General features: G+C 38.7%; 1 protein-coding gene across 2 annotated transcripts in view; it reads left to right on the forward strand.

Annotated features, from left to right (window-relative positions):
• PDE7B (phosphodiesterase 7B) overlaps nucleotides 1-15,470 on the forward strand; it is a 466,602-nt gene extending 451,132 nt beyond the window's left edge. For both annotated transcript variants that reach the window (XM_082249720.1, XM_082249719.1), the window contains 4 exons: nucleotides 1,113-1,257; nucleotides 3,276-3,372; nucleotides 7,431-7,511; nucleotides 13,729-15,470. In XM_082249720.1, coding sequence (XP_082105846.1) covers nucleotides 1,113-1,257; nucleotides 3,276-3,372; nucleotides 7,431-7,511; nucleotides 13,729-13,949 — 544 coding nt within the window. In that variant the 3' untranslated portion in view covers nucleotides 13,950-15,470. The remainder of the gene's footprint in view (nucleotides 1-1,112; nucleotides 1,258-3,275; nucleotides 3,373-7,430; nucleotides 7,512-13,728) is intronic.
• Nucleotides 15,471-15,767: the final 297 nt, after the last annotated feature.

The raw sequence follows: 15,767 nt of genomic DNA on the forward strand, positions 1-15,767 counted from the left end.
TTTAAAATAAACCTAAATTTCAGGCAAATTATTGTGTGGGGATTCTTAACTCCTTATTCCATATACTGTATACAGGTGCATTTCATAACATTATAATATCATCAAAAAGTTAATTCAAAAAGTGAAACTCCTATTTTATATTGATGAGTTATACACAAAATTATATATTTCAAGCATTTCTTTCTTTTAATTTTGATGATTATGGCTTACAGCTAGTGAAAACCCCACATTCAATATCTCAGAAAATTTGAATGTTACATAAGACCAATAAAAAAAAAGAAATTGTTTAATTACAGAAATGTTGGCTTACTGAAAAGTATGACCATGTACATGTTTTGCTTGAACTACTTCATCAATGCGGTGTGGCATGGCAGCAATCAGCCTGTGGCACTGAGGAAGTGTTATGGGAACCCAGGTTTCTTTGATAGCCACCTTCAGCTCATCTATATTGATGGGTCTGGTGTCTCTCATATTCCTCTTGACAATACCCCACAGATTCTCTATGGGGTTTAGGTCAGGCGAGTTTGCTGGCCAATCAAGCACACCATGATCATTAAACCAGGTGTTGGTACTTTTGGCAGTGTCGGCAGGTGCCAAGTCCTGCTGGAAAATGAAATCAGATACTCCATAAAGCTGGTCAGCAGAGGGAACCATGAAGTGCTCTAGAATTTCCTGGTAGAGGGCTATGCTATCTTTGGACTTGATAAAACACAGTGGACCAACACCAGCAGATGACATGGCTCCCCAAATCATCACTGATTTTGGAAACCTCACACTGGACCTAATGCAACTTGGATGCTGTGCCTCTCCACTCTTCCTCCAGACTCTAACACTTTGATTTCATAATTAAATGCAACATTTTTCACAGTCCTTGATGATTTGGGGAGCCATGTTATCTGCTGGTTATCAAGTCCAAAGTCAGGGCAGCTCTCTACCAGGAAATTCTAGCAGAAGGAGTTTAGCAAAGATAGCCCTCGTAATTCTCTCAGGAAAAAGGCTTTGTTTCAAATGACAAATGGCACCAAAGAGCAGCTATGGAATCCATAGATGAACAATTAAAAGACCACAGTATGTTGCAGAGCTGCTCTAACTATTTGATGTTCTTATTTCAGGCAGGATATTGAGCAGCAACTGGGCTCCTTAATATTATCAACAGATATAAATCGCCAGGATGAGTTTCTCGATCGTTTTAGAGCTCATCTTGCCAATGAAGATCTCAGCTTGACGGATGCAGACCACAGGCACTTTATGTTGCAGGTAATAATAGCTGAACCAAGAAAGACATTTAGAAAGTCATTGCTACCTAAAGAGTAGGTCATGCACTAGTTTTATACTTCAAGGCTTAAACTTTCATTCAGCCCTTTGTGTATGATACAAAGGTGAGGAGACCTGCTGTGTTATTCTAAGGTACCATAAGCCACTTATTAGAAACATACTGTAGATATACACTGTACTCAACTATAAATTGTGTAAAGGATCTTGTTCTGTTCCATGCCGAGCTATTTGGATTTCATGGGCTGTACCTGTAATATACCATTGTCTTCCCACACTGTACAGTTTAAGAATTATTGCAGACCATGAGAGATATGAATTTTCCTTCCAATACCCTCTTTTATGTCTTCAGGGGGTTCTAATAGTAAATAGGTCTAATTAAAAAGCAAAAAGGTTTAGAGTTTTTATAATATAGTATGTACCTTGTCAATCATGCTGGTCAAGCAGTTTTTTAAAAAGTAATCAGTATTTCATTCAAAACTCGCCAGATTCACACATACAGCATTGGCCCATATATGAGGCTATGAACAAGGCATGGTGTATGACCGCCATTGTAGTAAAGAGAAAGTATAGTGTGCGTTTATTATTACAGTCAGTGCAATTGTTTGTGTAGTGTTCATGTTTTCAGATGCAAACTCTTCTATGTTATTCTTATTATATTTAAGCTGGCCATACATTATACAATTCTCATATTCAATTTCCTTTAGATTTACCTTCAACTGTGTAGTGCAAGGGCCTGCCGGATTGCATAAAAATTGAAAGAGTCTAGGTTTGACCTCATATTATATGGTTTTGGTAAAGCCTAAGTAGAGAAACATTAGAGTAACACCGAAAGGGAGTTCTGTATTTAATTCTCACTCGTACTTCTGTTCTTAACAAAGAAGTACAACCACTGTGCATACTGCAAGTAGTATGCATTGGGCAAATATGGCTGTTTCCAGCCAAATATATAATTAACAGAAAAATAGCCTAGGCTATATACAGCGCTTGCCGCAAAAGAAAACAATTAACTTAATGTATGTGAACAATATTGAAAACTTATCTTTATAGTATAAGTAAAAAATACAAATCAATTAAACATATGAAAATTAATAAAAGGTTCCAAGAAATTAATAAATAGATAAATAAGTCTTTTCGGTGGTGATCAATATATGTGATTAAAATAAATGTAAAATTCAATAAATAAAGTCTTTTCAAGTGGTGATCAGGTGCAAAGTGCTTTGTGCTCAATAAATAAAAGTTTGTGACTTTTGTGACGTGGATTCCTCTTTTCCTGTGGCTTGTGGTAGAAATTTTTGCAATAGCATTTTTGCATATTAACCGTATTTAGATAATCTCCTTTGCATGTATATGTGAACAAATTATTGAAAGCCAACATTTTCGGTATCCCCATCTGTCTAAGGTTTGGCTATATGCCCATACAGGCACATCTGCATGTTCCAGATGTTCATTGCTGACCAGCTGTCCAGTTTATATGGGGACAACAGAAACTGTTAAATAATAGCTGAACACGGATTTGTATGTTCATTATACTGTATGATCACATTTTATATGCTTTCTGTTCAATACCTAAGCAGTTTATTATTATTTTGAGAAAATGATTAACTTTTATTTCCACCAAAAGAAATCTAATATAACCTAAACTGTCAAATAAGGGCACATACTTGGCCATCATTACTCTTCATTGGTAACATTATGCCATTATTACATACCTAAGATAGCAAGTAACACAACTAACATGAGTTGTACTCTTGAATAGAATGTATAAATGTAGTACATATTCCCCATAGTTTCATAAAACAGCTATCATTAGTAAAATAGGAGTTATGCTATACAAATTTGTATGATTAGGTTGACAAGGCTGTAGTTAGGGTACAGAAATGGCCCCAATAGCTGCCAAAATCAAAGAGATCCACATGATGACATAATGTTGAGATATGATAACTGTACAGGTGAATAACAGGACACTTGCCTTTATGCCTAAACCCTGCGTTTTCTTGCAGATTGCTCTGAAGTGTGCTGATATCTGCAATCCTTGTCGTGTTTGGGAGCTAAGCAAGCAGTGGAGTGAGAGAGTCTGTGAAGAATTCTACAGACAAGGTCAGATACTGCCAGAAAATAAAGACAGTCCAAAAACACTGGACTAAGCCATGGGCTTTCAGCTGTGTATTTACACAATGGGTAAAATATCCGCCGAGGACAAGGCTAAGGCTCAAAATCAGTTAGCAAGTTTGGAGTTATTTAGCTTTAACTTGTATTCATTTCTGTAATGAAGTAGGAATTAGGAAATACAGGCTGCTCATTGCAGACTTGGAGATTTAGTGTACCCATTGCTCTGAGCCTCAGGCTTTCCATATCCTTGAATGCAGTCACTTAAGCTTCCCAACTCCTCCTGCCTCGTGCACTATCCCTCTCTGTTTCCTGCTCCTTCTTCACATACTGATATACTGTTCTCCGGCATTTCTTTTACCTATTCACATCCCATCGCTGTGTTATTTAATCACTTTTAGCATCCATGGTTTAACATGCGATCTTGCACATTTTAAACATGTATAATCAGAAAACACAATGTGGTGTATGTATTTTTGCATCAATTAGTATATATGTTTATATTTTCTAATATATATATATATATATATATATATATATATATATATATATATATATATATATATATAGTACTGTGCAAAAGTTTTAAGCAGGTGTGAAAAAAATGCTATTTATCAATTTACAAAATGCAAAATGAGCAAACAGAAATATCTAAATCAAATCAATATTTGGTGTGACTATCCTTTGACTTCACACCAGCATCAGTTTTTACACTTGTACACTTCCTCAAAGTCAGGGATTTTGTAGAATTAAGAGTCAGGTGTATGATTTTTCAAGCAGGTGCTAGTGATCCTCAATTTCATATATAGTAGGAGGAAACACAGTCTCATTAACAGAAACAGCCATGTAGGGGGCTAAAACTGAGTGAGGAACAGCCAAACTCTGCTACTGAGGGGAGGTTGTGCAAGACAGTTTTATGTTACCGGTCATACAGCATGCCAAGACTGAGCACAGCAACAACAGGACACAAGATAGTTATACTGCATCAGCAAAATCTCTACCAGGCAAATATTTCAAATAAGATTGGGTTTTCAGGATGTGCTGTTCAAGCCCTTTTGTAAGAAGCACTAAGAAATAGGCAACGTTGAGGACTGTAGACGCAGCGGCCAACCAAGGAAACCTAATGCAGCAGATGAAAGGCACATCATGCTTACTGTACTTCCCTTAACATCGGAAGATTTCCAGAAGTGCTATCATCACAGACCTGGCAGAAACCAGTGGGACCCTGGTATACCCCTCTACTGTCCAGAGAAGTCTGGCCAGAAGTGGACTTTATGGAAGAATTGTGGCCAAAAAGCCATACCTCCAATGCATAAACAAGGCTAAGCGACTCAATTATGCACAAAAACATAGGAACTGGGGTGCAGAAAAATGGCAGCAGGTGCTCTGAATTGATGAGTCAGAATCGGAAATATTTGCCTGTAGCAGCCAAATGGCCGGAGAGCGGTACAATAATGAGTGTCTGCAGGCAACAGTGAAGCATAGTGGAGGTTCCTTGCAAGTTTGGAGTTGCAATTCTGAAAATGGAGTTGGATATCTGGTCAATATCAATGCTGGGAAATACAGGCAGATGCTTATCCATCATGCCATACCATTAGGGAGGCTTGGCATTGGCCCCAAACGTATTCTTCAGCAGGATAACGACCCCAAGAGTACAGCCAATGTCATTAAGAACTATGTTCAGTGTAAAGAAGAACAAGGAGTCCTGGAAGTGATGGTTTGGACCCCACAGAGCCCTGATCTCAACATCATTGAGTCTGTCTGGGATTACATGAGACGGAAGAATTTGAGGCAGCCTACATTCACAGAAGATCTGTGGTTAGTTCTCTAAGATGTTTGGAACAACCTACCTGCCAAATTCCTTCAAAAACCGTGTGCAAGTGAACCTAGAAGAATTGATACTGTTTTGAAGGCAAAGAGTGGTCACACCAAATATTGATTTGATTTGAATTTCTCGTGTGTGTGTGTGTGTGTGTGTGGGCACACCAATGCATATAGGAAAACATTGTTAAGAACTACTAGAAATCTGCAAGATTATGCCATGGGTTCTTTTGATGAGACTGTAAAAGCAAGATTCTTGTTTTGCATGGCTCTTTTATGCCTTGGGTCATGACTCAGTTTTATGTGGTTATATTGGCCCCATAAACATCTGCTTCTTACGTAGTTTCCACATAACATTACAAATAACAATTTCTAGTGAATTGTTTTTTTTCTAAGTTTTCAAATATTCTAACAATGAAAGTGGTTGTAAACCCTTACATACTATATTCCCAGTGAAGTGACGGGCCCCAGGTGATACACAGAGATAAAACATATCATCCTACATACGTCATACCTGTTTATCTGCTCTCTTCTCTTCTCTTCTGTACATCATTCAAAGTTGAAAATTAGAAAAGCTTCTCTGAGCTGTCAGAAAAAAGCAGGCTGAGAGCTGAAATTACACTCTGCAGAGCTCAGTGATGAGAGCTCTGAGAGTTGATTGGAGAAAGGGGACAGGCCCCCCTTCACACAGCACACAGGAACAGAGTGGTGGCTGTCAATCAGCTGGAGCACCCTCTCCTGTCACCACTTTTTTTCTTGGTGTCAGGACAACTTGTCAGAAATGATTCATGCTGATAGCAGAGGAATGAAGCAGCAGACATAAATTATACTTAGTGCTTTTGAGACAAGCACACACTATAGAAGGATATGTTTTTTTCATATTTTATGTCTGAGGTTTACAACCACTTTAAATCATTGATCAGAAAAGATCACCTCCACCCAAAATTAATTTCTTTTGTATGGGGGTGGAGAGAAAGGTTTTCCTCCTCTTCTTCCAAACCCTCAGAATTTGGGTGAATTAAAACGAAATAGGCTCAGTTCACAAAGCTAACACTCTAGAATAAGGATCCTTGTTTTCTGCTGAAAACAAAGAGATTTTAAAATTACAGCCACATGACTAAAGCTCCAGTGGCATGTGCGAAAGCTTTGTGAATTAAGCCTAACCTAAGTGGAGTAAAGGCCTTATTCCCGCGGCCAATGAGGGCTAAAATCAGTGAATATCTAAGATGGGGGCCCAAGTGTGTGTGTGGTCAGCTGCAGCCAGAAAACCTGTAAAAATTAATCACAGGCTAACAAGTGCCACAACTCTATGTATGTAACTACAAATCCAAGCAATTGCAATTGGGGACAGATGACCGGCCCTGAAAACAAGCTGTCTGTGTCCAAGGTTGCTCATCTCTCTATAATCTCATGTAACTGCTCAGATGTGCAGTTTCATGCATACAGCCACAGTGCTTGGCAGCCTATCATTGATTTGTACTGGCTTCCTGCCAGTGGCAGATTGCACACACGTGATTCCTGCCACAAATTTACACTGATTCATGTTAGTGTATGGACCAAATTGGCTTGATGAATGACACCTAAAAAGTGTGGAATATGTGTCTGTTTAATTAAAGTTCTACTAAACCCACAACAGTATAATCTTGTTATACTCACTGTGCAACCTAAGGGGTTAATCTTGCCCTTTATCTAAAAAACTGTTTGATCCTGTCTTCTAATCCTCCCCTCTTTCCACAGTCCCCAATCTATCTTAGTTTGTCGTGTATTTCTTAGACAGTGTTTTTTTTTTTGGGGGGGGGGGGGGTGCATGTGATTTGCACAGGGCCAATCAGCACTGTCCAGACAGAGGGTCAGGGGTCCTACAGCCTCATAGGACAGTCAGAGGAGAATGAAAACTTCTCCTACACGCTTTAACCAGGCACTGATAGAAGTCACAAGACTGCTAAAGGCTGCCGATGGGAAAAGGTATTTAGCAGTTTATATTTACTAAAACTATTGCATTTCCATGTGCTGTGTACTGTGGGAGACCAGATATAGTGAATGCAGGCTCCTGGGTTTAGTAACACTTTAAAGCAAAAAAAAAAAAAAACAAGGAAGAAAGAGCAGTTTTCTGTTCTATAACTATTGCATTTTATTTTTGCTAATGCAGCGTTTGCAGTTTTTAGGTAAGCCTTTTGTAAGCTAGTGTCTGGAAATTCAGTTTTCTTTTCTTTGTATGTGCTTTTTAGGAGACCTTGAGCGGAAATTTGGTCTGGAAATAAGCCCTCTTTGCAACCAACAAAAAGACTCCATACCTAATATTCAAGTTGGTGAGTGTGCCCAGATTAAATTTTCCCTATTTGAAGATTTTGCTGTTTTTCCTTTTTTATTCAAAGACTCCAGAAAGCTAAAGAGGTTAGTTCATCTTTACTAAAAAAAAAACTGCCTATGAGAGTAAGGAGCTCCTGTAGATAAAAACAAACACTGCAGCTTTGACTAAAGTTAAAAAAATATCTGGCTGTAAATTAAGCCATTTACATACCTCTCAAAGCCTGACCAAAAAAATCCCAGAGATGGCATCACCCAAACCTGCTTTGTTTTCAGGACACTCTCAGCTATTATTGAGCGAGCTCTGAAACCCTGAACATATAAAGGTCCAATATCTCCTCTATTGCAGCATTGTTGGGCTCAGAGCTACTACAACATAGGAGAGCACATGTGTGGGGGTTTGAATCTGAGAAAGGGGTGAGCAGTAACAGCTGGGAGTATCTTAGCAATGTCCCAGCAATAAGGCAAGACGCGATGAAGTCGTCTCTGGGAGTTTTTCAGTTAGGCTTTAGGAGGTGTGTAAATAGCCTGCACCAATAGCAAGGGCATTATTTATTCTTGGTCTGTTTGTATCTACAGGTACCTTGTACCTGCATAGTTAATAAAAGATGAACTAAGCCTTTAATTCGTTTTTATTTACTTTTTTTCTTATAATATGTGAACATTATTCAGGCTTTCAATAATGCAAAATAGATTGTATAAAACAGACTTCCAGGATAATTAGGTGAAGAAGACGGGATTGACACATGATGAACTGTTGAATATTTCAGTTCTATCAGTCCAGTGATAAATGCATAACTTTCTTTAAAATGAAATCCATATCCAACTGGACATGAAACATGAAGTCTACTAGATTCACTTCCAAACGTACATTAAAAAAAATATCATCTGTGTTTATGAGATAATGCAAGATAAAGAGCAGGTGTAAATATGGTACAATGAGTAGTACAATGAGTAGTGTAATGTTGAGGTTACTTCTGTAGGCTCAAACAGAAAAACAAAGTGTGTTTTACATATTCATATCATTAAATTGTTTAGATCAGGAGTCTACAGTCTGCGGCCCACGGGCCGGATGTGACCCGATGATACGAAGCACTATTTCTTCCACTGACACCAAAGACGGAGCACTATTCCTCCCACTGACACCAGGAAAGGGGAACTATTCCTCCCACTAAAACTAGGAATGGGGGAACTAATTCTTCCAATGACACCAATGATGGGGCACTACTCCTCCCACAGACACCAACAATAGGGTACTAGTCCTCCCACTGACACAAGGAATGGGGAACTAATTTTCCCAATGACACCAATGATGGGGCACTACTCCTCCCACAGACACCAACAATGGGGTACTATTCCTCCCACTGACACAAGGAATGGGGAACTAATTTTCCCAATGACACCAATGATGGGGCACTACTCCTCCCACAGACACCAACAATGGGGTACTATTCCTCCCACTGACACAAGGAATGGGGAACTAATTTTCCCAATGACACCAATGATGGGGCACTACTCCTCCCACAGACACCAACAATGGGGTACTATTCCTCCCACTGACACAAGGAATGGGGAACTAATTTTCCCAATGACACCAATGATGGGGCACTATTCCTCCCACTGATACAGGGGATGGAAAACTAATTATCTGACTGACACCAATGATGAGGCACTATTTCTCCCACTAACACCAATGATGTCATTTTTTACTCCAACTGGCCAGCAAGCCTGGTTTAATCCCACCGATGCCAGGGAATTTTCTATTCTCACTGGCCACAATCCAGCACCCCTAAAGTTTGGAGGGCAGGAGACTGGCCCTTTGTTTCAAAAGTTTGGAGGCCCCTGGTTTAGATCATTTTAGAAGGACCAATATGAAACTGAATTTAATGATGATATGTTTCTATACATGGCCTCCTATACAGGTGCGTCTCCTAAAATTAGAATATCAACAATTATTATCAGTAATTCAATTCAAAAAGTGAAACTCATATTTTATATAGATTTGTGACACACGGGATGATATATATCAAGCATGTCTTTCTTTTATTTTGATCATTATGGCTTACAGCAAGTGAAAACCCAAAACTCAGTACCTCAGAAATTTTGAATTTTTCATAGGACCAATAAAGAAAAAAAGGTTCTTAATACAGAAATGTGGCTTACTAAAAAGTATGCACTCAATACCTGCTCAGGGCTCCTTTTGCATGAATTACTGCATCAATGCGGCGTGGCATGGAGGTAATAAGCCTGTGGCACTGCGGAGGTGTTATGGAAGCCCAGATTGCTTTGACAGCGGCTTTTAGCTTGTCTGCATTGTTGGGTCTGGTGTCTCATCTTTATCTTGACAATACCTCACAAATTCTTTATGGGGTTTAGGTCAGGCGAGTTTGTTGGCCAATCAAGCACAGTAATACCATGAATTGGTACTTTTGGCAGTGTGGGCAGGTACCAAGACATGCTGGAAAATGAAATCAGCATTTCTATAAAGCTGGTCACAGCAAAGGGAAGCATGAAGTGCTCTAGAATTACCAAGTAGAGGGCTGCGCTGGCTTTGGACTTGATAAAACACAGTGGACGAACACCAGCAGATGACATGGGTCCCCAAATCATCACTGACTGTGGAAACTTCACACTGGACCTCATGCAACTTGGATTCTGTGCCTCTCCACTCTTCCTCCAGACTCTGGGACCATGATTTCCAAATGAAATGCAAAATTTTCCACAGTCCGTGATGATTTGGGGAGCCATGTCATCTGCTGTAGTTGGCCCATTGTTTTATCAAGTCCAAAGTCAGTGTAGCCCTCTGCTAGGAAATTCTACAGCACTTCAAATTCTACAGCATGCTTCATTCTGCTCACCAGCTTTTTAGAGATGCTAATTTAATTTTCTATCAGGACTTGGCATCTGCCCACACTGTCAAAAGTACCAATACCTGGTTTAATGATCATGGTATCACTGTGCTTAATTGGCCAGCAAACTCACCTGACCTAAAGCCCATAGAGAATCTTTGGGGTATTGTCAAGAGGAAGATGAGAGACACTAGACTCAACAATGCAGATGAGCTGAAGGCCGCTATCAAAGCAATCTGGGTTTTCATAACACCTCAGCAGTGCCACAGATTGATTGCCTCCATGCCACGCCGCATCAATGCAGTTATTCATACAAAAGGAGCCCCTCAATTATTGAGTGCATACTATACTGTACATGGACATACTTTTCAGTAAGCTAACATTCATGTATTAAAAATCCTTATGCAATATTCTAATATTCTAAAATACTGAATTTAGGGTTTTCACTAGCTGTAAGCCATAATCATCAAAATGAAAAGCAAAAGAAATGCTTTAAATATATCACTCTGTGTGTAACGCACCTATATAAAATATATGAGTTTTACTTTTTGAATTTAATTACTTAAATAAATTAACTTTTGGATGATATTCTAATTTCATGAGCTGCACCTGTATAAGTTGTCAAGGTTTCCAACTCTTTTTCCTGTCCAACTAGGAATATTTGGGTGTTCCCGCCCATCTTTGTGTTTAAGCTTCTCCTGCTGCATTCTTCACCATGTAAAAGAAATAATTGAAAATTCGCCACGGAGAGAAGGACCCCCTTGTAATTGCCAGAAATCTTAACAACAATCTTTGAGCAACATAAGAAACTGTTTTGAGGTTTACCCTCCATTTACCATACCAAAACACTTAAAATATCAGTTTTAGGTTTAAAAGGTACAATTTAGTGAGACATAAAATGTCAACAAGTAACAAATCATGTCTACAAAATTCATATTTTTACATCCCACGCCACATCTGACAATTTCCAGTGTTCAGCCGTGTTCGAGACTCTTTTCCTCATTCCATAAATACTCAGGAAACAAACATACTAATTGGGGACACATACAAAAACATGTATATCCACTAAATGAAAGCATGCAGCATAGTAACTTTGTTCAAAATATTTATGTCATTGATCATTCGGAGAGAATGCGTATAACACCACTGATCTGCAGCCACTGTGATCTCCCAGAATCATTATGTGCAGAGAAATGTAGTTCCAAAAGGTAAATCCAACAAAAAGCCGGCAACTCAGTGCTTCTTTTTAAAAGATCCTTTATTGATGCACAACAGCAAATACAATGTCCATTGAGGCGTGCTATGAGGAAGGCTAAGGCCGAAACGCGTTAGCATCAATGAGCATTATATTTGCTGCTGTGCATCAATAAAGGATCTTTTAAGAAGAAGCACAGGGTTTCCGGCTTTTTGTTGGATTTATCTATAGTGGACTGGTTAGCCTGAGCACCAGCACTGTGACTTCACATCATTTATATGGCAGTTAAGCTTGGGTGAGTTTTATATATAGTTCCAAAAGGTAAGCTTGGTACACAGCACAGTATGACTAGCAAGAGGTTGCAGTCCTGTACTGAGATATTCTCAAACCACTGTGCATGCTGGTTGCAAACACACACATAAATACACTGTATTAAAACCAGTCCTTATTTCCTCTAAGGGAGGGACTTTAGAGGGGTCAAATACAGTGATAAAACCATGAAATAATACAGTAGGTACGTAAACACTAGAAGAAAACATTGCAAGTGGGTAGCTGATACATAAATACAAGAGTATAGCCCAGGAAGTGGGTATTATCTTGTGTTGGTCTCCTGAAGAAGGGAATAGCGAAACATGTTGAGAATATCAGCCACCTAATATGCACATATCTGAATGTGGATTCGGGGCACTAATGGAATGAATGGCATATAAAGGACATACTTAGCACATTGGTATGTTATGTCAAAATAACTGTATTTAGAGGTAGTTGTTTAGGAGGGAATAGAGATATTTTCTTGCAGTCAAAGGTCATTGTCAATTATCATTGGATTGTAAATGGTAAAAAATCTTGTATTATGAATAGAGTACAATTTTGTTATTTTATCTCAAACATATTTAGCATGTTTAAAGCCCCTATCCTAGAGGAAATAGGGATCATTTTGGATATTGACGGAAATGGCAGTTCCACATGAATTTAACTGCACCAAAACTGTTCCTGCATAAATAGGGCCTAAAAAGCTACTAAATTAACCTGCAAAGTTACGATAACAGTGTTTTTCATAACTATGAAGAGTTGTTAAACCAATGTAGTTCAAGCGCACATCCTGCGACCCAATTCCCCCAGAGCTTGTCCCTTGCGCCCTGTAACACCATACAAGGGATAGAAAGGCCACACACCAATGACATCACTTTCTTGAATACTGATTTATTTTACCAGTTCTTGTCCAGGAACTGCTCTCACTGACGCACTTCACCTTCCTGGGCTTAATCCTATGATTAGGCCTGGGAGTGTGAAACGCACCATGAAGGTTGGTTCCTGGGTTGAAGCTTGAATACAATTGTATTGTAGGAGGTGCCGTGATTGACGTGCATCCTTTTTGTCACTTCAATGCAGAGTTGGTAAATGAGTTAACACATAACTGGTATTTTAACAGCCTGACTAGCAAAATGAGATTTAGTGCAATTGGACAGGATCGTTAAAGATGCAGTAGGAAGGCCTTTTTTCCCTAGAAAAGGGAGCACCTATATTGTTGAATCCTAAAAAACAAAACAAAAAAAAAAAACAAAAAGGACTGCAGCAAAGCCAGTAAGCAATTTTTACATGATCATGCTGTAAATACTTGCAAATTGATTGTAGTGAAAATGTGTTCTTATATGCTCCATCTTTTATATGTAAATAGGGTCCCCCTTGCAAACCTGACAACCAAAATAATAAGTTGTTGGCATATGAGTCATGATGTCTCTTGGCATTATGTGAATCCCAGGACCCCAGAAAATCTAGGATGTGTTTTTATTCCTACTGGTCTGCAGATCATTTACTTTCTATATGCACAGCACCATCTAGTGGCTGAGACAGAGTAGAAAAGGCCTGCCAAGAATTCTGTAGGTGTATGAATAGGAGCTGCCTGCAGTGATGTACCCGGGGGGGGGGGGGGGCAACCACAGAGTTATCTTGGATTTTTACATTTCCTTCATCACATAGAGCTAGAGATAAATCCTCAAAACATATGTTATTACAATGAATGTGTTGGTATTTCTCTAACATTTCAGTGGGTTGTTGTTAAGCAGATAGTGTAAACTTAAACACTGCTTCCTTGAGTTTATTCTTTAACACGTCCTTAACTGTTATACATAATATTCTACATCACAGACTCTTCTTTCTATTCATTGTCCACAGGCTTCATAAACTACATTGCAGAGCCATTGTTTTTGGAGTGGTCAAGATTTACTGGAGAGACTCCCCTATCTGAAAAAATGCTAAGTCACCTCAGGAAGAACAGGGCCAAATGGAGGAGTCTCATACACAAGCATTGCGACAAGGACAATGACCATCTGCTACCGGTAACTGACCAAGAAGGCAAAGAAGACCAAAAGATCAGTGAAGGTGGAGCCCTCTAGTATTCATCTCTTCCCTGTAGCATTGCTGTTCTTTTTCTTGCTGCTTTCGGTGAAGAGGGATACATATAATGCTCAGGTGGGCTGCTGTTGCTTTTTACAGCAGGCTTAAGGAAAGTCAGAAGGAAGGAGTATAGATATCTGAGTGGCGGTGGAAATCCATTGCTCACCATCTGGTATACTGCTATATCAGCCCTTCCAGCATTTCTGTCTTATCTCAGTATGAGCAAGACCAGCAACCCTACTTTCCAATGATGAAAATCGACAGATGGAACAGGAGGACTCAGATGTGTGGATATCCCTGAAAAAAACTTTGAAAGCAGATGGTGTCATTTGCAGAATTATGTAGCAGGGTTGGTACTTTTTATTACTTTTAAGAGCTTTTTGCAGCTGCTTCCATCCTCTAAATGGACTGTCAATCCATGTTGCAAGAGCAAATACATCACACTAAACAAAAACCACAGAAGATCACCAGCATCAACTGGACTTAGAAAAGGTCTGTCTCAGAAGACAACTTTGTATTGTTGATATCTAAAGGATCACAGACAAGATATTCTTTTATTTTTACATTTTGTACTCGCTAGATAAGAGCAAACAATTTGATTGAAGCACTACCCACACTATACTACAAAACGTAAAAGTACTTGTGTACAATTTCACACCACTTTGGATTTAATATGTAGAGAGATCGTAAAAAAAATAAAAAAAAAGGTTCACAGAGACTGTTGGATGGACATGTTTGGCTCGTAACCAAACGTAGCCATTGTATCCTTGCTGTGACAGAGGGTTCATAAATGTTTTTGCAACAAATTTATTGTTGCATCTGTACATGTTCTGTAAATATTAAGCTACTGACTCCATGCCAAATTACTGACGCATTGTGGTTCTTCTACCCAGATATTGGCACTGTGAACAGAAAACTGTTACTTTTAACTATAAAAAGATACTATAGCATTTGTAAATATGGTTCATAGACTATTTCTAAAAGAGTGCTCATTTTCAGATAAAGGCCTTAAATTTTAAATTGTCATGTTTCAATTGTATTATCCACATAATTCACTATGCCTTTTGTCAAATCATTACACTTTCTATGACAATAGTTACTATAAAAACGGACAGAGGGTATATAAATTTCTATACTTCACAAGCATTCCTAAAGGAATACGATCTACAGCTCCCAGGATTAAAAGACCTTAAATAACTCCAGCTGATCATCAGTCTACGTCGTCGTCGTGAACAAAAATAACCTTTAGTTTTATCTCTTTCTGATTAGCAATGCAATGCAACCTACAAGACAAACAGATATGAGCAACTCTGCAGAATCTGTATTTCAGGATATATTGCAGGTGCTTTACTGTAACCTGCAAATAGTACAATTTGTACTTACGTCAACATCCGTTACCCTATCGCTCACACCATCATTTTTGTGAGATTAACCAAAGCCAGTATGTTCATACTATGTCATGACATGTCATGTTGAGCCGTTTGTTAGTGGAAAAGTGGTGAAAATCAAGCTAAAACAGAGAATAGTCAACTGTTGAGGGGTATCTCTACGATGTGCAGTTGGTTTTTACAGTATTTCATAATCTGTTGCACCATAGGTCCCTCAATTGGTAAGCCATACCAGTCGTTTCGATTTTTAATGACAATGTAAACAAAAAATAATAATTTGTTGTATGATTTAGTGTCACATACCATATTGTGTTTATTTTATTTTGGGATATGGTTTCTGGTTACTTTTTGCTTTCAGTGGTAGTAATATAATACTTATGTACATTAACTTCTTAGAAGTCACAAATTAGGTTTGTGTCATTTGTATGT

Source organism: Pelophylax lessonae, assembly GCF_965119305.1.
Source record: "Pelophylax lessonae genome assembly, chromosome: 3".
Taxonomy (NCBI): domain Eukaryota; kingdom Metazoa; phylum Chordata; class Amphibia; order Anura; family Ranidae; genus Pelophylax; species Pelophylax lessonae.